Source organism: Mustelus asterias, chromosome 21 (assembly GCF_964213995.1).
Source record: "Mustelus asterias chromosome 21, sMusAst1.hap1.1, whole genome shotgun sequence".
In the NCBI taxonomy this organism is placed as follows: Eukaryota; Metazoa; Chordata; class Chondrichthyes; order Carcharhiniformes; family Triakidae; genus Mustelus; species Mustelus asterias.
In genome coordinates this window covers 7,624,196-7,649,474 of record NC_135821.1, presented here as the reverse complement: position 1 = coordinate 7,649,474, position 25,279 = coordinate 7,624,196, and the positions used below count along the sequence as shown (strand labels likewise).

The following is a 25,279-nucleotide window of genomic DNA, read 5'->3' as shown; positions in this document are numbered from 1 at the left end:
AGTAGAAAGCCAGGAATGGCACCCTCCCTCAGTGAGAGCACCATTGGCTAATATCAGTCTTAACGTACGGGCTGAAATTTCGGAATTTGCAAAATTCCTTCCATTGTACCCCCGGAAAATGCTCCCTAAGTGACTGTGCGGGGTTGAGAAGAGAGTAGTGTAGATATTCCCGTGTTTGCAATTAGCCATGTTGTTATTTAGGGGAATCATCTTTTGCCCGTCCCCTCGCACTTGTAGAATATTGACCTCTGACCTCTGAAGGTTGTGGGTTCAAGCTCAATTTTACCTAATTCAGTCCTGCCCTGTCAGAGGGTCAGTGCTGAGGGAGTGCCACACTGTCGGAGGGTCAGTACTGAGGGAGTGCCGCAGTGTCGGAGGGTCAGTACTGAGGGAGTGCCGCACTGTCGGAGGGTCAGTACTGAGGGAGTGCCGCACTGTCGGAGGGTCAGTACTGAGGGAGTGCCGCACTGTCAGAGGCTCAGTCTTTGGGATCTGATATTAAACCCCGGCCCCTTAAGACTTATCTAGACAGCCATATGAACGGAGTGGGAATGGAGGGATACAAAAGAATGGTCTAGTTTGGACCAGGGAGCGGCACGGGCTTGGAGGGCCGAAGGGCCTGTTCCTGTGCTGTATTGTTCTTTGTTCTTTGTTCCCTCAGGTGGACATTAAAGACCTGCCTTGCTATTTTGAAAAGGAGTGCGATATTAGCTTCTCCCCTGGACAGTATTTGTCCTTCAATGACCTTCTCAGACACAGGCTGTCTGGTTATTATCGTGTTGCTGTTTGTGGGATCGCGCTGTGCGCCCCTTGGCAGCTGCGTTTCCCCACATTACAGCAGTGACTGTACCTCGGAAGCACTTCCTTGGTTGTAAAGCACTTTGGGACGTCCTGAGTTCACGAAAGGTGCTGTAGAAATTCGGGTCTTTTTCATGGTGGACACTCGCTCCGTGGACCAGGATCTGAACGATGTGGGTTTAGCCCGGATTTTATAAACAGGTTTGGTTTATTTCTGAAGCTACTGAAGGTTTTATCTGATGGAAACGGCGGGGGGTGCGTGTGTGTCCGTTGGCCTGGGGGAGGAGGGGTGTCTTGTTTGTGTGTTGCTGTGTGTTAGGCTGTGCCCATTGTGTAGTTTGAGCATGCATCCCGTTAACTGACTGCCGAGTAAAGGTACTCGTTCGCGAGTGTGTCTCTTGGTTAAAATGACAATCGAGTTGTGACACTTCCTCATGTTTTGGGATGAAGGAGATGTTCTGTTCTCGCCCCAGGGGCTCTTATTGTAACAGACCTGGGTCACATTTGGTCTCCGCGTTCGCAAATGGACTTGTTTCCATCTTGATCCCGTAGTTTTTGGGATTTCAGAATCCGCCACCTTGAACTGATTCCTTGATATTGGGCTGTGCGGTTGGGGGAGTGAGGGGGTTTGCGCTGCGCGGTTGGGGGAGTGAGGGGGTTTGCTCTGCGCGGTTGGGGGAGTGAGGGGGTTTGCTCTGCGCGGTTGGAGTGAGGGGGTTTGCTCTGCGCGGTTGGGGGAGTGAGGGGGTTTGCTCTGCGCGGTTGGGGGAGTGAGGGGGTTTGCTCTGCGCGGTTGGGGGAGTGAGGGGGTTTGCTCTGCGCGGTTGGGGGAGTGAGGGGGTTTGCGCTGCGCGGTTGGGGGAGTGAGGGGGTTTGCTCTGCGCGGTTGGGGGAGTGAGGGGGTTTGCTCTGCGCGGTTGGGGGAGTGAGGGGGTTTGCTCTGCGCGGTTGGGGGAGTGAGGGGGTTTGCTCTGCGCGGTTGGGGGAGTGAGGGGGTTTGAGCTGCGTGGTTGGGGGAATGAGGGGGTTTGCTCTGCGCGGTTGGGGGAGTGAGGGGGTTTGCTCTGCGCGGTTGGGGGAGTGAGGGGGTTTACGCTGCGCGGTTGGGGGAGTGAGGGGGTTTACGCTGCGCGGTTGGAGTGAGGGGGTCTACGCTGCGCGGTTGGGGGAGTGAGGGTTTACGCTGCGCGGTTGGAGTGAGGGGGTTTGTGCTGCGTGGTTGGAGTGAGGGGGCTTACGCTGCGCAGTTGGAGTGAGGGGGTTTGTGCTGCGCGGTTGGAGTGAGGGGGTCTACGCTGCGCGGTTGGGGGAGTGAGGGGGTTTGTGCTGCGCGGTTGGAGTGAGGGGGTCTACGCTGCGCGGTTGGGGGAGTGAGGGTTTACGCTGCGCGGTTGGAGTGAGGGGGCTTACGCTGCGCGGTTGGAGTGAGGGGGTCTACGCTGCGCGGTTGGGGGAGTGAGGGTTTACGCTGCGCGGTTGGAGTGAGGGGGTCTACGCTGCGCGGTTGGAGTGAGGGGGTCTACGCTGCGCGGTTGGGGGAGTGAGGGTTTACGCTGCGCGGTTGGAGTGAGGGGGCTTACGCTGCGCGGTTGGAGTGAGGGGGTCTACGCTGCGTGGTTGGGGGATAGGGGCTGCGCGGTTTGGGAGGGGGAAGGGGAGGGGGAGAGTTGTCGCCCTTGGGGAGTAATGCTGCTGTCGCTGGCAAGAGTTTATTGGCAATGTCATTTTTTTTTTAACCGCTTGATGATGGAACTGACCAATCCCTGGGCTTAACTCCAGGTTAAATATTTTCAGATATCGAGCAGGAAGGAAGTGTTCGGGGTGGGGGGTGGAGCGGGGGGGGGAGGGGGGGGAGCGGGGGGGGGGAGGGGGGGGAGGTGGCCTTTCTGTCCACCTGTCAACAAATACCCTCCTCCTGTTTGACGACCTTGGGCTGTGTAGTGAACATGAGGATGTGGATTTGGGCGGATGGACGGACTGAGACCAACGTGGTTAAAATATTTGACCTTCCACATTCTGCGATTTTTAAAATCCTATAAAAACCTGCCCTTTGAAATAAACTTGTGCAGTTGGGGCCTCCATTTCCCACCAGTTGGCAGTTGTGCTCATTACTCTGTGCGTCTCCCCATCTGGCTCTTTTGCTCCCCCCCCCCCCCCCCCAACTCACCCCAAATAGTGAGGGGGGTCGATGGAGGGGTGGGAGCTGATGGTTTTGGGATTTGATGCCTTCTAGTTGTGTAACGATGGGCTGGGCACAAGAAGAATGAGGATTGATGGTGGCGAGTGTTGGAGAGTCAATGTCCCAATGATCTGCTGGCAGGGCAGCCCTGACCAAGCTGGCTGGGTCTCCCCGAAGGTCTGTGAGATTGTGAAGGAGCTGCATCTTCAATCTGTTCCAAGTGGGCATCTTCGAATGGCTTAGACTTCATAGGAGGTTATTTAAAAAATATAATCAAACTGATGCAGCCATAGAAAGCATAGAAATATAGAGGATAGGAGCAGGAGGAGGCCATTCGGCCCTTCGAGCCTGCCCCACCATTCATTATGATCATGGCTGATCATCCAACTCAATAGCCTAATCCTGCTTTCCCCTCATAACCTTTGATCCCATTTGCACCAAGTGCTATATCCAGCCGCCTCTTGAATACATCCAATGTTTCGGCAATGGTGAAATGGTTTTGGATGGTGCAAGTTGTTAGAGAGGAAGGACCCTAAAGGACCGATGGGAGAAGGATAGACCTCTGTGAAAGGCCTTGAATTAAGCAGCCTTGACTTTTCCTTCGACGCGCCCCCTCTGGACATGTTTAAGGCTCAGTGTCTTACTGAGATTATTGAGACAATTATTCATCCATAGAAGGAAAGTGATCCATTCGCCAAACCTCTTTGTGTTTTGCCCAAGGGTGATGGTGTCGAGGAGTTTGCATTCTGCCTTGGACGCCACTCTGGGAGGGGGGTGTGGGGGGGCGGGGGGGGGGGGGGGGAGAGAAAGGGACTGGGGGGTGCCAGTGATGTGAAGCTCTATAACAGACACTGAGATATTAGGAAGAATCTTGGGTCTTCCACTGAATTGGCCTACCTCAGTGTGGACTGCACTCAAACGTTGGCTGATAGGGACGGGGCGGGGGCGTGGAATCTGAGAATCAACCAGGGTCCCAGCTCCTCATTGCAATTTGGTGATCCGTGTGGGTGAGCGGGATTAGTTGGTTATGATATTCGTTCCTGTTCCCTCTGAGGCTCAGGCCATAGGAAGATCTCTTGAGGCCAGGGGACCTGTGGGGAAAGGAGGAGGAAGGGGGTGGGGGGGGGGGGGGTGGGGGTTGGGGGTCACTTGCTACCAACAATAAGAGTCCGTACAGCGAGAAATGGAGCAACCGAACTTTTCAAATGGTCTCTGAAAGTGTAAATCGATGTTTGAATCCCAGTGCATCTAATGAATTCTGAATGAACTTTGTGATTTCTGCTCCCCCCCTCTCTCATTCCCTGATTTCTTTGTAACTTTTTTGTAAAGATAATTAGTGTTTGGAAATTGTACGTTGGAGATTTGTTGCTGTTCTTGCGAAGGTTTGATGAATTTGCATTATTGTATGCAGGCACCTGGCACTTCTATCACGCTTTGTGAATTTGAATAAAATAAATGTTCATATTCGTAAAGCCAAGCCTCTGTTGTTTGTGTGAAGGGAGCGGATTGAGACTTCAATATTTCGAATGGAAGTTGGAAGCGAACAAAAAATGGAGGAAGGATCCTGATTAGAATCACGGAGTCCCTACAGTGCAGAAGGAGGCCATTCAGCCCATCGAGCCTGCACCGACCACAATCCCACCCAGGCCCGATCCTGTAACCCTACGTATTTACCCTGCTCATCCCCCCCCCCCCCCCCCCGACCCTGAGGGGCAATTTACCTTGGCCAATCAACCTAACCTGCACATCTTTGGAGTGTGGGAGCACCCGGAGGAAACCCACGCAGACACGGGGAGAACGTGCAAACTCCACGCAGACAGTGACCCTAGGCTGGAATCAAACCCGGGTCTCTGGTGCTGAGAGGCAGCAGTGCTAACTCCAGGTGTGATTCTATTGACGCACTAGGAAGCTTTTAGCAAAACAAACTTTATTTAACAATACAGTTTAACAATAACAAATGAATTAGCTTAACCTTTGCCAATAGAAATTCTTAAACACGACAAGATACAGCTCTTAAATGATTACCTAATTCTATTAATTACTATTCCTCTAACATACTTAAAACCCCTCAAGTCAATTGACAACACACAGGCTTATGTCCTTGTACTTGTTAACAGTCCGAGAGCTTTTTAAACACCTTTTAGAGAGAGAGAGATACCTGTCTTCTGAGAGCCCTAAACAGCAGCCTCCAGAGAGAGACAGACACCTCTTGCTTCTTTCAGAACCAGGAAGAATCAGCTCTTGATTTTATAAACAGTTTTCCCTGCAAGCTTAGCTCTGCCCATTAACATGTGACTGCCAATCATCCGAATCAAAACCCTATTTTGAAACCCCAGGGGGAAAAAGCAAATAAATAAAAATCCATTACCTCCGAGTGAAGCGAACACCCCGTTAGCTAAAACCAATTACTCCTCTGCATTCTCAGCATGGAGCTCCCTAGATTGCAGACAAATGGGCACCACGTAAACCAGAGCTAAGTTTTAAACATACCCCTCACAAGAGACATTGTATGGATACATTTCTTAAAGGCACCTCACTGTCACATCAGTCAGAATTGTTCTGAACAGTGGAGCAGGCTCAAAAGGCCGAAATGCTATTTCTAAGCTTCTTAGATTCGGAGAGATGTCACGGAGATAGCAATGAGTTAAATAATCCATAAACTGCTTACGTAGAAACTAGGTGCAGGAGTAGGCCATTCAGCCCTTTGAACCTGCTCTGTCATTCAATATAATCATGGCTGATTCTCTATCTCAATGCCACACCCTTTGATGCCTTATCTTTTTCCTTGCCAAATATATTCCTGTGCCTTGACCTCCACTGCCTCGTGATAAGAGAATTCCATGGGTTCACCACCCTCTGAGTGAAGACATTTGTCCTCATCTCAGTCCTATATGGCCTTGCCCGTATCCTGAGACAGTGAGCCCTTGTTCTAGACCCTCCAATCAGAGGAAACGACATAAGAACATAAGAACATAAGAAATAGGAGCAGGAGTAGGCCATCTAGCCCCTCGAGCCTGCCCCGCCATTCAATAAGATCATGGCTGATCTGACGTGGATCAGTACCACTTACCCGCCTGATCCCCATAACCCTTAATTCCCTTACCGATCAGGAATCCATCCATCCGCGCTTTAAACATATTCAGTGAGGTAGCCTCCACCACCTCAGTGGGCAGAGAATTCCAGAGATTCACCACCCTCTGGGAGAAGAAGTTCCTCCTCAACTCTGTAGAAGAAGTTCCTCCTCAACTCTGTGTCCTCCTGTGTCCATCTGTCTAGTTCTCAGAACTTTATATGTTTCACTCAGATCCCCTCTCATTCTAAACTTCAGTGAGTACAGGCCCGGTCGATCCAATCTCTCCTCGTACAACACTCCTGCTCTCCCAGGAATCAAGTCTGGTGAACCTTTGCTGCACTCCCTCTATGGCAATTATATCCGTTCTTTAATGAAGAGACCAAAACTGTACAAAGTACTCCAGGTGTGGCCTCACCAAGGCCCGGTACAGCTGCAATAAGACATCCTTGGTCCTGTACTTGAGTCTCAACAAGCAAAGAGTCTTTTGACCAGTGGGATGTATTTGAAATGTGGACATAACTCATGTTCCATAATCACCACATCCCTACAGTGCAAAATGAGGCCGTTCGGCCCATCAAGTTCGCACTGACTGTCTGACAGAATATCTTACCCAGCCCCCTTCTCTGGTCTATCCCTGTAACTCCACACATTTACCTTGGTTAATCCACCTAACCAACACACCTTTGGGACACTAAGGGGCAATCTAGCATAGCCAATCCACCTAACCTGCACATCTTTGGACACTAAGGGGCAATTTAACATGGCCAATCCACCTAACCTACACATCTTTGGAGTGTGGGAGGAAACCCACATAGACACGGGGAGAATGTGCAAACTCCACACAATCACCTGAGGCCGGAATTGAACCCGGGTCCCAGGTGCTGTGAGGCTGCAGTGCTAACCACTGTGTTACCTGTATTATATACAAACAGATTAATGAGGAAGTAAGAGAAGTGGCCAGAGAAAAGAAAACATCAGTGCATAACGTCAAAGAGAGAAGATGGGATACTTTGTTCACACATTTAGACGGAGACAGTTATTGAAAGGAAGATTGGAAAAGATAGGGAAACAGGAGGAAGTGTAGTTTCTATTAAACTAGAAAGAGTGCAGAAAAGATTTACTAAGATGCTACCGGGACTTGATGGATTGAGTTATAAGGAGAGGCTGGATAGACTGGGATTTTTTTCTCTGGAGCGTAGAAGGCTGAGGGGTGATCTTATAGAGGTCTATAAAATAATGAGGGGCACAGATCAGCTAGATAGTCAACATCTTTTCCCAAACGTAGGGCAGTCTAAAACTAGAGGACATAGGTTTAAGGTGAGAGGGGAGAGATACAAAAGGGTCCAGAGGGGCAATTTTTTCACACAGAGGATGGTGAGTGTCTGGAATGAGCTGCCAGAGGCAGTAGTAGAGGTGGGTACAATTTTGTCTTTTAAAAAGTGTTTAGACAGTGACATGGGTACGATGGATATAGAGGGATATGGGCCAAATGCAGGTAATTGGGATTAGCTTAGGGGTTTAAAAAAAAAGGGTGGCATAGACAAGTTGGGCCGAAAGGCCTGTTTCCATGCTGTAAACCTCTATGACTCTATGATTCTATGAGGACGATGGATAGAATGGACAGCACACAGTGGGCTGATGTTGGTAGAATTGACCGATTATGGAATGTATAAGGACAGGACAGTCTGGGCTGGAGATCATTGGCAGCCAACCTGGGAAGATGATGCCAACAAATGCTTAATTGATGAGATAATATCACAGGCCATTATGGGAAACATTTAAAATAGCAATACTAATAGACAAAATGTATGAGAGGATTCACACAAGGAAAGGAGGCTAATTGCAGAGGGAGATCCCAGTGTAATGCTGTTAAAATGTCAGTTTTGTTGCAGGGTTGGGCTGCTACTTTGTGTCTGCTTCAAGACTATTAGCAGTGTAGAGGATCAGAAGGACCTTGGGGACGGGTCCATAGGACTCTTAAATCGGCCTCGCAGGTAGAGGAAGTGGTTAAGAAGGCGTATGGTGTGCTGGCCTTCATCAATCGAGGGATTGAGTTTAGGAGTCGGGAGATAATGATGCAGCTTTATAAGACCCTCGTCAGACCCCACTTGGAGTACTGTGCTCAGTTCTGGTCGCCTCATTACAGGAGGGATGTGGAAATGATTGAAAGGGTGCAGAGGAGATTTACAAGGATGTTGCCTGGATTGGTTGGCATGCCTTATGAGGATAGGCTGAGGGAGCTCGGTCTTTTCTCCTTGGAGAGACGATGGATGAGAGCTGAAATGGTTGCTACGAGAGGACACAGGTTTAAGGTGTTGGGGAGTAGGTACAGAGGAGATGTCAGGGGTAAGTTTTTCACTCAGAGGGTGGTGGGTGAGTGGAATCGGCTGCCGTCAGTGGTGCTGGAGGCAAACTCGATAGGGTCTTTTAAGAGACTTCTGGATGAGTACATGGGACTTAACAGGATTGAGGGTTATAGGTAAGCCTATATATAAGCCTAGGTAGTTAGGGACATGACCGGCGCAACTTGTGGGCCAAAGGGCCTGTTTGTGCTGTATTTTTTCTATGTTCTATGTTCTAAGCATGGAATCAAACACTTGGTTTATTAAAGATTAAATGGATAAATAGATTCCGAGTGGATCTGATGCCACTGAGGAACCGCACTTGCATCATAGCATCACAGAGACCGTACAGTGCAGAAGCAGGCCATTCGGCCCATTGAATCTGCACCGACTCTTTGGTGGAGCATCTCACCCAGACCCTAACGCAGTAACCCTAACCTACACATCTTTGGACACTAAGGGGCAATTTAGCATAGCCAATCCACCTAACCTGCACATCTTTGGAGCACCCACACAGACAAGGGGAGAACGTGCAGACTCCACACAGACAGCGACCCGAGGCCAGGTTTGAACCCGGGTCCCTGGCGCTGTGAGGCAGCAGAGCTAACCCGCTGTGCCACCGTGCCGCCCTTTGCAGCAGGATGGAAACCTCAAATTTAACAGGAGGCCATTCAGCCCCTCGAGCCTGTTCTGCCCCTTGGTCAGCCATGGCTGATCTGTAAACTCTGATCCGTCCATATCGTTTCCCCACACCCACAGCATTCTGAGCGAGAGAATTCCAGATTTCCATTACCCGGTGTAAAGTGATTTCACTCACAGGTGGCCCTGGTTCTAATTTTAAGATTGTCCTTCTTTGTTCTTGGGCTAGAGGAAATAGCTTTGCGCCTTCAACCTCCCCCCACCCCCCTACCCCGACACCCCCTCCCCCCCTCCCCCTCTCCCCACCCCCACCACCTCATTCTAATCCCAGTCACAACTCCCCGAATCTCCATACCCTGAACTCCTTGTGTTCGATGGAGATTAAACATTAGGCTCCATCTTACATTGTTACAGGGCGGCACGGTAGCACAGTGGGTTAGCACTGCTGCTTCACAGCACCAGGGACCTGGGTTCGATTCCCGTCCTCGGGTCACTGTCTGTGCGGAGTCTGCACGTTCTCCCCGTGTCTGCGTGGGTTTCCTCCGGGTGCTCCGGTTTCCTCCCACACTCCAAAGGTGTGCAGGTTAGGTGGATTAGCCATGCTAAATTGACCCTTAATGTCAGGGGGGATTAGCAGGGTAAACATGTGGGGTTACGGGGATAGGGCCTGGGTGGGATTGTTGTCAGTGCAGGTTCGATGGGCCGAATGGCCTCCTTCTGCACTGTGATTCTAGGTTCAAAACAACCTCATTTAAAAAAAAACACAAATAAATATATAAATAGCCTGAAACTTTGATCGATTGCAACCGGCCTCTGATTATCATTTGTTTTGTGGTGACTGATTTGGAAACTATCAGCTGGATAAGAGTTTAGTTTGGATTTCCTTGCCTTCTGCTGCAGTCGGGAGACTAAAGTTGGGGTTAAATGGACCAGGATTCAGGAATAAAATGACTCCTGGTGCCAGATGGAGCTGGTTTTTATTGGGGGGCTGGAGGCTGCAGTGACTGTGACAGCCAGCTGATGGCAGTGTCGCATTGGCTTTGGGAGCTGGATTGTTTACAGTGCCTGATCGGATGGAGGTCAAGGGATCAGAGTTATACCGCTGCAGGCCTGTTTCCACAGTCCCCGTTCCCGCCTGGCAAGACTCCAGAGTGGGAGCAGGGCCCTGCATCGCAAGCTTACAGTCTGCATCTTCAACATGGGAACACAGAGAGGCCATTCAGCCCCTTGTGTTCTACCCTTCAATTTGATCATATCTGATCTGCATCTTAACCTGCGGTGGTTTCACAAACCCTAACACTCGCGCCCAGTAAAAAAATTCCTATAGATCTCGGGTTTTAAATTTCCTCCACAGCTTATCTCTGCTGGAGGAAGTCCAAATTTCTGTTCCCCTGTGATTGTGAACAAACTCCATGAGATTAGTGTCACAAGTAAGGCTTACATTAATGTTGCAATGAAGTTACTGTGAGAATCCCCTAGTCTCCACACTCCGGCGCCTGTTCGGGTACACTGAGGGAGAATTTAGCGCGGCCAACGCACCTAACCAGCACGTCTTTCGGATTGTGGGAGGAAACCGGAGCACCCGGAGGAAACCCACGCAGACACGGGGAGAACGTGCAAACTCCACACAGACAGTGACCCGAGCCGGGAATCGAACCCAGGTCCCTGGTGCTGTGAGGCAGCAGTGCTAACCACTGTGCCAAGCTTCTTGAGTGTTGTTGGAGCTGCATTCGTCTAGGCAAGGGGAGAGTATTCCATCACACTCCTGACTTGTGCCTGGTAGATGGTGGAGAGGCTTTGGGGAGACGGGAGGTGGGTTACTCTCCGCAGGATTCCCAGCCTCTGGAAGTCAGTGTAATTGTTACATGATATTCTAAGGTCATCGAAAACAAATGTTGAAAATAAAAAGTTCCAGAAACAGCAAAACAGAGAAAAGTGTTTCATTTAAAAATATATAAATGAGACGGCAACAAGGTATTATTCAGGTATTCATGTGACGCACTGGAAAAAAAGACACTACTCACCATATGATTAAGTGATGTGATTGAGGCATGAAGACCAATAAATCTATATTAACTCAGTCCCTACCATTTCAGGCAAATAATATACAACATGTATCAATGACATATTAACAACTCTGCTTTTGTATGTATTTCTGCCAGACTTTATCCTTCTGAATTCCTACATTAGGGTTTAAAATAGGACCTAGCATGTAAACATGTCACAGGGTAGTTACATCCTCCTGCCAGTGGAAGCGCTACCTCCCAGATTACCCTTTCATATTGGAGTCCTACAGCCAGCAAAGGGGATTTTCATCCCAATAGACCGAGGTGGACTGGAACCAGAAGTGATGGGAGAATCATAGAATAGAATCGCTACAGTGCAGGAGGAGGCCATTCGGTCCATTGAACCTGCACCGACAACATTCCCGCCCAAGCCCTACCCCACATATTTACCCTGCTAATTCCCCCTGCCACAAAGGGGCAATTTAGCATGGCCAATCCACCTAACCAGCACGTCTTTTGGACTGTGGGAGGAAACTGGAGCACCTGGAGTGGTAACTCTCTCCCCAGGTAAGTGTGGACACTGGGAATCAATGGAAAAAATTTATTTATTAGTCACAAGTAAGGCTTACATTAACACTGCAATGAAGTTACTGTGAAAATCCCCTAGTCGCCACATTGCAGCATTCAGGTCAATGCACCTAACCAGCAAGTCTTTCAGACTGTGGGAGGAAACCGGAGCACCCGGAGGAAACCCATGCAGACACAGGGAGAATGTGCAAACCCCACATAGACAGTGACCCAAGCCAGGAATTGAACTCGGGTCCCTGGCGCTGTGAGGCAGCAGTGCTAACCACTGTGCCACCTTATGATCATAGCTAAGCATAATGGGAATTGTTGGTAAAGGTATCGAGGATTTAAGAGCAAAGGCAGCTAAATGGAGCGAGGGTACAGATCAGCCATGATCTAACTGAATGGAGGAGATAGTTGGAGGGGCTGAATGGCCTCCTCTTGTTCCTGAACCCAGATCGTATCGGGGAAAGGTTAGTGATTAAATCTTCGGGCCAGCGCCACAGAGTTCCTCCATTATTTTCTGGAATTAGACCGTGTGCTGGGTAAGTTGATGAATCGTTTCTTCAGAATCTCGACGTGCTTTCTTGAGAGCGTCTCTTAACTTGGTCCAAAAGAGCTTCTGCCCGTTCTCATCAGTGGGCCAGTTAATGTAGGTCTTCTTCATCACCAGCTTACGGAGTTGATGGTAGGAAGAGAGCATGTGGCCAGGGATTTCATCCAAGAAAACCAAGATGAGGACATCACTGTGTTCATCAAAGAGCCTGTACAAGGCCACCTGCATCTCCATGGAGCACCATTCACTCTGAAGGTAACTCCTGGAGATGATGCAGATAGTCTTCCTACTCTTGTAGATAGCATCAACAATGTTTTCTACAATGGGTTTGCCCACTTCAAAATCCCTGTGATGGAAGCAGAGATGGTGAAATGGAGGCCCCTTGTTCTCCAAGTTGTGCATTAGTTGGTCAAATACCCAAGCCTCATCCTTTGAGTTGTAGGATATAAAGGCGTCGTATTTGTAACCTTTGGTACGACTCCTCTGCAGTTTGCTTTCATGAATCCAAGCCCGGAGCAAATAGTAACCATAGTAGATGTTCCACTTGCCTTTCTGGTAGATCAGAACAGTTATCATAACAGCAAAGATAACCGGGGCAGTCCCACAAAAAACCAGGAAGCCATCATTGCAGACCGAACTGTCAAACTCCACAAGTAACTTTGTTTTCTCGACCCCGTGGTCCACACATAGATACTGGTAGAAGGAAACCACCTGGACCCTGGAGCTAATTGACCATTGCTGAAACCAAAGATTGTCACAAACGCAAAAGATGGGGTTGAACTTCAGGTCGAGGAAGTTCAGGTTGGGCAGTGGGGGGATGTCCTTCTCTTTGATGACACGGATCATGTTGCTCTGTAGCAGCAGCGTAGTGAGGTTGCTCAGGTTCTGAAAGAGGACCTTGTTGATGGATTCCAGCCCGACATTCTCCAGGGACAGGTACTGGAGGTTGGCGAGGTTGGCGAAAGTCAAGTTGTGCATTGTCTGGAACCCATTGCAAATATCATTCATGCTCAGCTTCTCCAGACTAGTGAGCTGGTGAAAGGGCAGAGTATTGAGATTGATAAACTTGTTGTTGGAGATATCAAGTGCCTTCAGCTTCTGAAGCCCGTCGAACAGGTTGTGAGGTAACATTTTAAGGCCAAATAGTTCCTGGGATTGTAACTTCAACATCCGGAGATTGCCAAGATTAATGAATGGGGGGAATTGTAAGTGGGTGACTTTGAACGATAACTTGTTATTGGCAAGGTCCAACACTTGCAACGATTCCAGATCTTCAAACATCTCTGGACAAATTTGTGACAACCAGTTTCTGTCCAAATAAAGCTTTTTCAAAGATTTGAGTCCTTGGAAACCTCTCTTTTCGATCTTCTGAATGTGGTTCCCTCCCAAGTCCAGGATGGTTAGATTCGAGAGGCTGGAATAGGTGAAGTCGTAGACAACCGGGATCCTGTTGTTTCTGAGCTTCAGGATCTGTAGGCTGGTGAGGTGAGTGAGAGCGTTGTGAAAAATCTCTGCTATTGCATTGTTAGTGAGCGACAGCAGCTGCAAGTTGACCAAACCCACAAACGCAGTGCTGTTTATGAAGTTAATTTCATTCAAAGCCAGAGACAGATATTGCAGGTTCTTGAGAGGATGGAATGCATGCGACCGAATGGCAGAAATGTGGTTGGATTTGAAGGACAGATGTTCCAGTTTCTCTAGACATGGCGCAGGTCTGCTGCCTTTTACATTTTGCCCTAGGCCACACAACGAGACGTCTCGAATCACGTTATGGTCAAGGTTCAATATCCGCAGATTGCTGGGGACATCGGAACTGCCAAAAATGTCCGGCTTTTTGATCCGGTTGTAGGACAAATCCAAAGACACAACACTGGAACAGTTGTTGAAGGCTTCAGTTACCACCTGGAGCCTGTTACCCACTAGCTCTAAGCCCTGAATGCCCTTCCGCCGGATGACCTCGCACAGGCTCTTCAATGTCGCCTGGTCCTTCAGACCCAGGTGGGACAGGGTGATGTTCTTCAGGGGGGCTCTCACATTCTCGACAGTGCGGAGAACCCCCTCCCTGTCCAGAGGGTTGCCTTGGATGTCGAGGGAGCGAAGGCTGGTGAAATGGACCGAGGTCAGCTCCTCGGGCCTGGACAGGTTATTGTGCGCCAAGTCCAAGTGGACAATATTGGCCAGGAAGGTGGGGGGTGCCCGCAGTTTGGAGATGTGGTTTCCGGCGAGAAAGAGGTGGGTCAAGTTTGGAGGGAATTTGGGGGAGATTTCTAAAGAGCTGAGATTGGTGTGCCGAGCATATAGAGTCCTGAGACTGGAAGAATGGGTGAGGGCAGCAAAAAGGGATGAAACTTTCTCTAACTTGTTGAAGGAAATATCCAGAGCACAGAGTTTCTTCAATGGGAAGACAAGATCCCCAGAGATACCAGTCAGCTTGTTATGATCGAGGATTAAGTTGGTCAGGTTGGTGAGGAATTTGAAGATTCCTTGGCTGAGAGTCTCAAGCTGGTTGGAGGACAGGTTAAGGGTCTGGAGTTTGCTGACATTCCAGAAAGCCCAGGGATGAATGACGTGCAGGTGATTATGGTCCAGCCTCAGACACTCCAACTGTGTCAGATTGCACAGTTCCCGCGAAGCTAAAACCTTGATCGCGTTGAAGGAGACATTGAGGACCCGGACGTTCAGGGGAAGGTCGGAGACCGCCTCTGTCAGCTGGGAGATATTACTGTTTGTACAGGAGAAAGACGCCTTTCTCAGGTCGCCCACACAGTGTCTGAAAACCATGCAATTGGCCGTCCACAACTCCCCAAAGACCAGCAAGAGCAGAGAGACCCCGGCCAGCCCCCTCCCTGCACACAACAGCATACTGACCAGTCCTCCCAGAGTCTCCGACTGCTCCAGATCCCCCCGGATTCTTCAGTCCAATCCTCTACTCCACACAATGCTCTGCAATCCTTCTCCCAGTGAAGACCAGTCCTGAGTTGGAAGGTTTTAATCTTTGCTCTGCTTCAGAAACTGGTGCCCTGAGTTCTCTTGCTTTGCATCACTGAGATCTCGAACCGACACTGGCCCCAATGAGTTGGTTTATTCACTCTGCAGTGCCCAATGAGGAAGTTGTGGGAACAGCTCCATATAGTTTTGTTCTGATTGTTTTGGAGAAGTTTTTTTTTAGAGAGGGGCTGAGTAAGATCATTAAAATAAATTTGCAAAGGTATAATTTTATCCTGAGGACATCTCAGAGGGCCACGAATATCTTTTCAAAAGAACTCACTCTCCTGACACAATATTTTTGCGGCAGTCCTTTTATGCACAGCAAGATCCCACAAGAATAATTACCAGTTCCACAATTTTGGTGCGGCTGCTTGAGGGAGGGTCTTTGGCCACAATACAGGGTGCCCCCGCTAGCCCCCCCCCCCCCCCCCCCCCGCCCCCCGCCCCCCGCCCCAAACTCATCATAGAATCCCTACAGTGCTGAAGGAAGCCCATAGGGTCTGTGTCGACTCATTGCCAGGCATACCCCGTAACCCCACGTATTTACCCCACTGATCCCCCTAACCTATATATCTTGGGACACTTAGGGGCAATTTAGCATGGCCAATCCACCCAACATGCACATCTTTGGACACGAAGGGGCAATTTAGCACGGCCAATCTATCTAACTTACACATCCTTGGAAACTAAGGAACTACTTAGTATGGCCAATCCCCCTAACCTGCACATCTTTGGACACTAAGGGGCAATTTAGCATGGCCAATCCACCCAACATGCACATCTTTGGACACGAAGGGGCAATTTAGCACGGCCAATCTATCTAACTTACACATCCTTGGAAACTAAGGAACTACTTAGTATGGCCAATCCCCCTAACCTGCACATCTTTGGACACTAAGGGGCAATTTAGCATGGCCAATTCACCCAACCTGCACATCGTTGGACACTAAAGGGCAATTTAGCATGGCCAATTCACCCAACCTGCACATCTTTGGACACTAAGGGGTAATTTAGCATGGCCAATTCACCCAACCTGCACATCTTTGGACACTAAGGGGTAATTTAGCATGGCCAATCCACCTATCCTGCCCACGGTAGTTATAGAATGTCTTTCATTCACCAAGAGGGCAGATCGGACTCAAATACAACACTCCCTCAGAGCTGGGCTGGGATTGTGCATATTGTCCAGACTCGGACATGTATCACTCTGGCCGGGTCAAACTTCTGGGACCTCCCTCCCCAACAGCACGTGTGGGAACACTTTCTCCACACGCACAGTCACCAGGGGTGATTAGAGGTGGGCAATAAATGTCGGCTTTGCTGTTCATGGCCTCATTCCAAGCCTCAAACCGAGTTGACAAAAACGACAATCTGCTGACACCAATAATGTATCATTCAGCACAGCTTTTAGTTTCTGCTTCAGAACATCACTGATTTATGGAGCGCACTTCCTCATTTGGAGACACTGTGATGCCAGCAGAATGTAGCTTCTTCTTTCAATTCTTTTCACACACTAAGTATCCAGAACTGGTAACAAACACATAAAGCATGGCCCACAATTAGGAATGTTTTAACAGAATACTGTTTTTGATTTGATTTGATTTATTATTGTCACATGTATTAACATACAGTGAAAAGTATTGTTTCTTGCGCGCTACACAGACAAAGCATACCGTTCATAGAGAAGGAAAGGAGAGAGTGCAGAATGTAGTGTTACAGTCATAGCTAGGGTGTAGAGAAAGATCAACTTAATGCGAGGTAGGTCCATTCAAAAGTCTGACAGCAGCAGGGAAGAAGCTGTTCTTGAGTCGGTTGGTACGTGACCTCAGACTTTTGTACCTTTTTCCCGACGGAAGAAGCTGGAAGAGAGAAAGTCCAGAATGCGTGGGGTCCTTAATTATGCTGGCTGCTTTGCCGAGGCAGCGGGAAGTGAAGCCAGTGCCAATGAGTGGGAGGCTTGATGGTTTGGGCTACATTCATTACCCTTTGTAGTTTCTTGCGGTCTTGGGCAGAGCAGGAGCCAGACCAAGCTGTGATACAACCAGAAAGAATGCTTTCTATGGTGCATCTGTGAAAGTTTGTTAATCTCTAACAAACAAATTATTTTCAAACCTCCTTCCTTCCATTTTGAATTCTCCTTCACCTGAATTTGAGAACTCCCACTAAACCCCAACTACTGCCCCAACGCGTGCAATATAAATTAAACTCAGTTAAACAAACCGAGGGGACAAAGCCAGAAGGGCAGTCCCTTATAGAGGGGACCGCCTGCAACAAAGATAAAGCATAAATTAAACTTAAACTACGCAACCTAACTGTGATTAAAGGGGTTAATAATGCACTCCAGCCCCTGCGGTGCCCAACGAGCACGGAAGGCCTTGGTAGTGCCCATGGACACCCCACGTATGCTGTCAAGGCCAGCATTTATTGCCCATCTCTAATTTATTGCCCTTTGAGACGGGGTGGTAAGCTGCCTTCTTGAAACGCTGCAGTCCGTGTGGTGTAGGTACACCCACCTTGCTGTGAGGGAGGGAGTTCCAGGATTTGGACCCAGTGACAGTGAAGGAACGGCCGATATATTTCCAAATTGGATGCTGTACAGCTCAGACTCAGGGACCTTGGAGAGGAGGTGAAGTTCCCATGTGCCTGCTGCCCTTGTCCCTTCTAGGCAGTGGAGGTTGTTGCTGAAGGAAACTTGGTGAGCTGCTAGAGATGATACACACTGTCGCCAGTGTGTGACGGCGGCAGAGGGAGTGAATGTTAAAGTCTAATTTGATAGACAAGGTGTTATTAGTGCTTGTTAGCGTGGCAACACTGGCTAGTTTTGGTTAGATACCTTTATGTGGTTGGATGCTGAGGTCTTTTTGGGGCTGGGATGGGGTGATTCTATGGGGGCGGGGGCAGGGGGGGGGGGATTGGGGGGAGGGCAGAACAGGACTCCACACTCGGGGGATGGAACAGTTCTGGTCTTCATATTCGAAAAACAGGTGTTGAGTCATTGGAGAAGGTGCAAAGAAAGACTACAATGATGGCAGAACTGAGAAATTATAGCTATCCAGAAAGACTGGATGTCTGGGGCCCTTTCCTTTTCAAAAAGAAGGAGGGACCTAACAGAGGTCTACATGGTGGCACAGTGGTTAGCACTGCTGCCTCACAATGCCAGGGTCCCAGGTTCAATTCCCGCCTTGGGTCACTGTCTGTGTGGAGTTTGCACGTTCTCCCTGTGTCTGTGTGGGTTTCCTCCCACTGTCAAAAACATGTGCAGGTTAGGTTGATTGGCCGTGCTAAATTGACCCTAGTGTCAGGGGATTAGCAGGGTAAATATGTGGGGTTATAGGGCCTGGGTGGGATTGTGATCGGTCAGACTCGATGGGCCGAATGGCCTCCTTCTGCGCTGTAGGGATTCTATGATTCTATTCTATGAAAGTTATGAAAGGCTTCTGGGGAGATCTGAACTAGAGGCCGCAAATACAATAGTTACTAATAAACCCTGTTTACGAGAAATGTTGCTGAGAGTGAATGGAATATAGAACTTGCAACCACAGGGAGTGGCTGTGGTGACCAGCACTGATACATCTAATGGGAAGCTCGATAATCACATGAGGGAGAAAGTATGTGCTGAGCGGCTGGGTTTATGCAAGGTGAGTGAGAAACAGCCTCTGGAATGTGTTCCATATCCGATCTAGTTTTGACACAGTTGGGAAAAGAACTTGAAATCACCGATATAATGGCAGAGTGGTTAACACTTCTGCCTCACGGCTCCAGGGACCTGGGTTCGATTCCCGGCTTGGGTGACTGTCTATGTGGAGTTTTGCACATTCTCTCCGTGTCTGCGTGGGTTTCCTCAGGGTGTTCCGGTTTCCTCCCACAGTCCAAAGATGCACTGGTTAGATGGATCGGCCATGCTAAATTGCCCCTTAGTGACTAAAGATTTGTGGGTTAGGGGGATTGGCCATGCTAAATTGCCCCTTAGTGTCCAAAGTTGTGCAGGTTACGTGGATGGGCCATGTTAAATTGCCCCTTAGTGTCCAGAGATGTCTGAGGTTAGGTGGATTGGCCATGCTAAGTTGCCCCTTAGTGTCCAGAGATGTGTAGGTTAGGTGGATTGGCAATGCTAAATTGCTCCTTAATGTCCAAAGATTTGCAGGTTAGGTGGATTGGCCATGCTAAATTGCCGCTTAATGTCCAAAGATTTGTGGGTTAGGTGGACTGGCCATGCTAAATTGCCCCGTAGTGTCCAAAGATTTGTGGGTTAGGTGGATTGGCCATGCTACATTGCCCCTTAGTGTCCAAAGATGTGTAGGTTAGGTGGACTGGCCATGCTAAATTGCCCCGTAGTGTCCAAAGATTTGTGGGTTAGGTGGATTGGCCATGCTAAATTGTCCCTTAGTGTCCAAGGATGTGTGAGGTTAGGTGGATGGGCCATGCTAAGTTGCCCCTTAGTGTCCAGAGATGTGTAGGTTAGGTAGATTGGCAATGCTAAATTGCCCCTTAATGTCCAAAGATTTGCAGGTTAGGTGGATTGGCCATGCTAAATTGCCGCTTAGTGTCCAAAGATTTGTGGGTTAGGTGGATTGGCCATGCTAAATTGCCCCTTAGTGTCCAAAGATGTGTAGGTTAGGTGGACTGGCCATGCTAAATTGCCGCTTAGTGTCCAAAGATGTGTAGGTTAGGTGGATTGGCCATGCTAAATTGCCCCTTAGTGTTGGGGCTAGGGTCTGGGTGGGATGCTCTCTCAGAGAGTTGGTGCAGACTTGATGGGCTGAATGGCCTGTTTCTGCACTGTAAGATTCTATGATGATTCACTTGGATCACAGATGAGGGCTCGGTTAAACATCTCCAAAATACATCACCTCTGGCTGTGCAGCACTGCCTCATGGCTACACCGGAGTGTCAGCCAATATTGTGGGCTCAAATCTCGAGTGGGACTTGAATCCACAAGTTCCCTGACTCAGACACCAAAGTGTTACCCAGCCAGACAAGACTGGCAGACAAAGGCGTGTAATGAAGTACCTGCAGAAAGTGTAGCAGTCTGAATGCTCTCCTGCTCTCTCGCTCCGTGTGCTTGGATCTGGCAGGCTGCCAGTGCTGACTGCCTTATTAATGAGACATCAGGTCAGCAGCCAGAGATTCTATTCTACAAATGGGTGCTTTCTGACCCGGAGCAGAGCCAGTCACCTCTGCACGTCTCTCATGTTGAAACAGATGGTAGCAATCAGACAGCACAGATCAGAGATGGATTACAGTGCCAGTGCAGACCCCATTGCTTTCATTCTTTTGTCTGGCTGCAGTTGTGCAGAGCCGTTCCAAAGTATCTGAAGTCTGCAGCTCAGAGAAAAGAAGCAAGATATAGAATCTGTACAGTGCAGAAAGAGGCTATTTGGCCCATCGAGTCTGCACTGACAATAATCCCACCCAGGTCCTATCCCCATAACCCAATGTATCCCAATGTAATACTGCTAATCCCTCTGACACTAAGGGTCAATTTAGCATGGTTAATCCATCTAACCTACACATCTTTGGACACTAAGGGGCAATTTAGCATGGCCAATCCATCTAACCTACACATCTCTGGAACACTAAGGGGCAATTTAGCATGGCCAATCCACCCAACCTGCACATCTTTGGACTGTGGGAGGAAACCCAGAGCACCTGGAGGAAACCCACGCAGACACGGGGAGAATGTGCAAACTCCACACAGACAGTGACCCGAGGCCAGAATTGAACCCAGGCCCCTGGCGCTGGGAGGCAGCAGTGCTAATCGCTGCTGTTAAATATCTCATGGCACTTGTTCATGGATGACCAAGGGACTTAACCCTGGTGTCCTGGCCAAAATCTATCTCTCAAACACTATTAATGAGTGTAATTTTGTCATCATCTTGTCATCAGGCCCGCCAGCGCCTCTACTTCCTCAGAAGACTAAAGAAATTTGGCATGACAGCTACGACTCTCACCAACTTTTACAGATGCACCATAGAAAGCATTCTTTCCGGTTGTATCACAGCTTGGTATGGCTCCTGCTCTGCCCAAGACCACAAGGAACTACAAACAAGATCGTGAATGTAGCCCAATCCATCACATGAACCAGCCTCCCATCCATTGACTCTGTCTACACTTCCCGCTGCCTCGGCAAAGCAGCCAGCATAATTAAGGACCCCACACACCCCGGACATTCTCTCTTCCACCTTCTTCTGTCGGGAAAAAGATGCAAAAGTCTGAGGTCACGTACCAATCGACTCAAGAACAGCTTCTTCCCTGCTGCCGTCAGACTTTTGAATGGGCCTACTTTGCATTAAGTTGATCTTTCTCTACACCCTAGCTATGACTGTAACACTACATTCTGCACCCTCTTGTTTCTCTATGAACAGTATGCTTTGTCTGTATAGTGTGCAAGAAACAATACTTTTCACTGTATACTAATACATGTGACAATAATAAATCAAATCAAATCAAATCATCTCATTGCTGTGGCTGGAAGATTTCTGTGCAGTTTGGATTTTGTGTTTCCGACATTATAACAACGACAACTGCTAGAACAAACAGAGTTGTTATCTCTGGTTTGTTCCCCGTGCCACGGGATAGTGAGGAGAGGAATAGGGAGAGAGAGCAATTGAACACGTGGCTACAGGGATGGTGCAGGAGGGAGGGATCCGGATACCTGGACAATTGGGGCTCATTCTGGGGTAGGTGGGACCTCTACAAACAGGATGGTCTACACCTGAACCAGAGGGGTACCAATATCCTGGGGGGAAATTTGCTAATGCTCTTCGGGAGGGTTTAAACTAATTCAGCAGGGGGGTGGGTACCTGAATTGTAGCTCCAGTGTACAGGAGGTTGAGAGTAGTGAGGTCATGGATAAGGTTTCAAGGTTGCAGGAGTGTACTGACAGGCAGGAAGGTAGTTTGAAGTGTATATACTTCAACGCCAGGAGCATCCGGAATAAGGTGGGTGAACTTGCAGCATGGGTTGGTACCTGGGACTTCAATGTTGTGGCCATTTTGGAGACATGGATAGAGCAGGGACAGGAATGGTTGTTGCAGGTTCCGGGGTTTAGATGTTTCAGTAAGTGCAGGGAAGGTGGTAAAAGAGGGGGAGGTGTGGCATTGTTAGTCAAGGATAGTATTATGGTGGCAGAAAGGACGTTTGATGAGGACTCGTCTACTGAGGTTGTTTGGGCTGAGGTTAGAAACAGGAAAGGAGAGGTCACCCTGTTAGGAGTTTTCTATAGGCCTCCGAAAAGTTCCAGAGATGTAGAAGAAAGGATTGCAAAGATGATTTTGGATAGGAGCGAAAGTAACAGGGTAGTTGTCATGGGGGACTTTAACTTAACAAATATTGACTGGAAAAGCTATAGTTCGAGTACTTTAGAGGGGTCAGTTTCTGTCCAATGTGTGCAGGAGGGTTTCCTGACACAGTATGTAGATAGGCCAACAAGAGGCGAGGCCATATTAGATTTGGTACTGGGTAATGAACCAGACCAGGTGTTAGATTTGGAGGTAGGTGAGCACTTTGATGATAGTGACCACAATTCGGTGATGTTTACTTTAGCGATGGAAAGGGAAAGGTATATACCGAAGGGCAAGAGTTATAGCTGGGGGAAAGGAAATTATGATGCGATTAGGCGAGATTTAGGATGCATAGGTTGGGGAAGGAAACTGCAGGGGATGGACACAATTGAAATGTGGAGCTTGTTCAAGGAACAGCTACTGCGTGTCCTTGATAAGTATGTACCTGTCAGGCAGGGAGGAAGTGGTTGAGCGAGGGAACCATGGTTTACTAAAGAAGTAGAATCTCTAGTGAAGAGGAAGAAGGAGACTTACGTAAAGATGAGACGTGAAGGCTCAGTTAGGGTACTTGAGAGTTACAAGTTAGCCAGGAAGGACCTAAAGAGAGAGTTAAGAAGAGCCAGGAGGGGACATGAGAAGTCTTTGGCAGGTAGGATCAAGGAAAATCCTAAAGTTTTCTATAGGTATGTCAGGAATAAAAGAATGACTCGGGTAAGATTCGGGCCAGTCAAAGACAGTAGTGGGAAGTTGTGCGTGGAGTCTGAAGAGATAGGAGAGGCGCTAAATGAATATTTTTCGTCAGTATTCACGCAGGAAAAAGACAATGTTGTCGAGGAAAATACTGTGATACAGGCTACTGGACTAGACGGGATTGAGGTTAATAAGCAGGAGGCATTAGCAATTCTGGAAAGTGTGAAAATAGATAAGTCCCCTGGGCCGGATGGGATTTATCCTAGGATTCTCTGGGAGGCTAGGGAGGAGATTGCAGAGCCTTTGGCTTTGATCTTTATGTCGTCATTGTCTACAGGAATAGTGCCAGAAGACTGGAGGATAGCAAATGTTGTCCCCTTGTTCAAGAAGGGGAGTAGAGACAACCCTGGTAATTATAGACCAGGGAGCCTTACTTCTGTGGTGGGCAAAGTTTTGGAAAGGATTATAGGAGATAGGATTTATCATAATCTAGAAAGGAATAATTTGATTAGGGATAGTCAACACAGTTTTGTGAAGGGTAGGTCGTGCCTCACAAACCTTATTGAGTTCTTTGAGAAGGTGACCAAAGAGGTAGATGAGGGTAAAGCAGTTGATATGGTGTATATGGATTTCAGTAAAGCGTTTGATAAGGTTCCCCACAGTAAGCTATTGCAGAAGATACGGACGCATGGGATTGAGGGTGATTTAGCGGTTTGGATCAGGAATTGGCTAGCTGTAAGAAGACAGAGGTTGGTGGTTGATGGGAAATGTTCATCCTGGAGTTCAGTTACTAGTGGTGTACCGCAAAGATCTGTTTTGGGGCCACTGCTGTTCGTCATTTTATAAATGACTTGGATGAGGGCGTAGAAGGATGGGTTAGTAAATTTGCGGATGACACAAAAGTCGGTGGAGTTGTGGACAGTGCGGAAGGTTGTTGCAGGTTACAGAGGGACATAGATAAGCTGCAGAGCTGGGCTGAGAGGTGGCAAATGGAGTTTAATACAGAAAAGTGTGAGGTGATTCACTTTGGAAGGAGTAACAGGATTACAGAGTATTGGGCTAATGGTAAGATACTTGGTAGTGTGGATGAGCCGAGAGATCCCTGAAAGTTGGCACCCAGGTTGTTAGGGTTGTTAAGAAGGCGTACGGTGTGTTAGCTTTTATTGGTAGAGGGATTGAGTTTCGGAGCCAGGAGGTCATGTTGCAGCTGTACAAAACTCTGGTGTGGCCGCACTTGGAGTATTGCGTACAGTTCTGGTCGCCGCTTTATAGGAAGGATGTGGAAGTATTGGAAAGGGTGCAGAGGAGATTTACCAGGATGTTGCCTGGTATGGTGGGAAGGTCTTATGAGGAAAGGCTAAGGGACTTAAGGTTGTTTTCGTTAGAGAGAAGAAGGTTAAGAGGTGACTTAATAGAGGCATACAAGATGATCAGAGGGTTAGATAGGGTGGATAGTGAGAGCCTTTTTCCTCGGATGGTGATAGCTAGCACGAGGGGACATAGCTTTAAATTGAGGGGTGATAGATATAGGACAGATGTCAGAGGTAGGTTCTTCACTCAGAGAGTAGTAAGGGCGTGGAATGCCCTGCCTGCAGCAGTAGTGGACTCGCCAACATTAAGGGCACTTAAATGGTCATTGGATAAACATATGGATGATATTGGAATAGTGTAGGTTAGATGCGTTTTAGATTGGTTTCACTGGTCGGCGCAACATCGAGGGCCGAAGGGCCTGTACTGCGCTGTAATGTTCTATGTTCTAACTCTTTCAAAAGATACCCAGTGTGCTGTAAGGTGCTTTGGGATGTCCCCAAGTCGTGAAAGGCACCAGAGAAATACAAATCAGTTTTAAATCTGACATAGGGACTTTGAGACATTTGACGTCTTCTGCTATAATCAGTCCTCACATGTCAATTATAATGAAAACCTGAAGTATCCTCACTCATACACTGTAGCCTCAGTATGAAAGGGTTGCTATCTTGTGCATTGCAGAGTTTCCTGAGTTCAGTTGCAATATAAACTCCTTTCTCATACGCTAACAGTTTGTCTGACGGTGCTGAGCATGTTTCCATGTATCTCTGTCCTCAAATTTTACAGTAGTTTTTAATCTGCTTCATGTTACATATTGCACTGATAGGATTACACAATCATCCATTACTAT

General features: G+C 48.4%; 2 protein-coding genes across 2 annotated transcripts in view; one reads left to right on the top strand and one right to left on the bottom strand.

Annotated features, from left to right (window-relative positions):
* The window catches only part of LOC144509506 (uncharacterized), a 91,426-nt gene that overhangs the window by 11,559 nt on the left and 54,588 nt on the right, over positions 1-25,279 (top strand). The window contains 2 exon segments of the mRNA XM_078238412.1: positions 12,244-12,526; positions 13,019-13,284. Coding sequence (XP_078094538.1) covers positions 12,244-12,526; positions 13,019-13,284 — 549 coding nt within the window.
* On the bottom strand, positions 12,134-15,022 carry LOC144509047 (uncharacterized). The gene has a single exon (XM_078237330.1). It carries the CDS (start codon positions 15,020-15,022, stop codon positions 12,134-12,136), a length of 2,889 nt encoding a protein of 962 aa, XP_078093456.1.

What these genes read in the sequence shown, in the direction of transcription:
- LOC144509047 (XM_078237330.1), bottom strand. Translation starts at nt 15,022, where the DNA reads ATGCTGTTGTGTGCAGGGAGGGGGCTGGCCGGGGTCTCTCTGCTCTTG.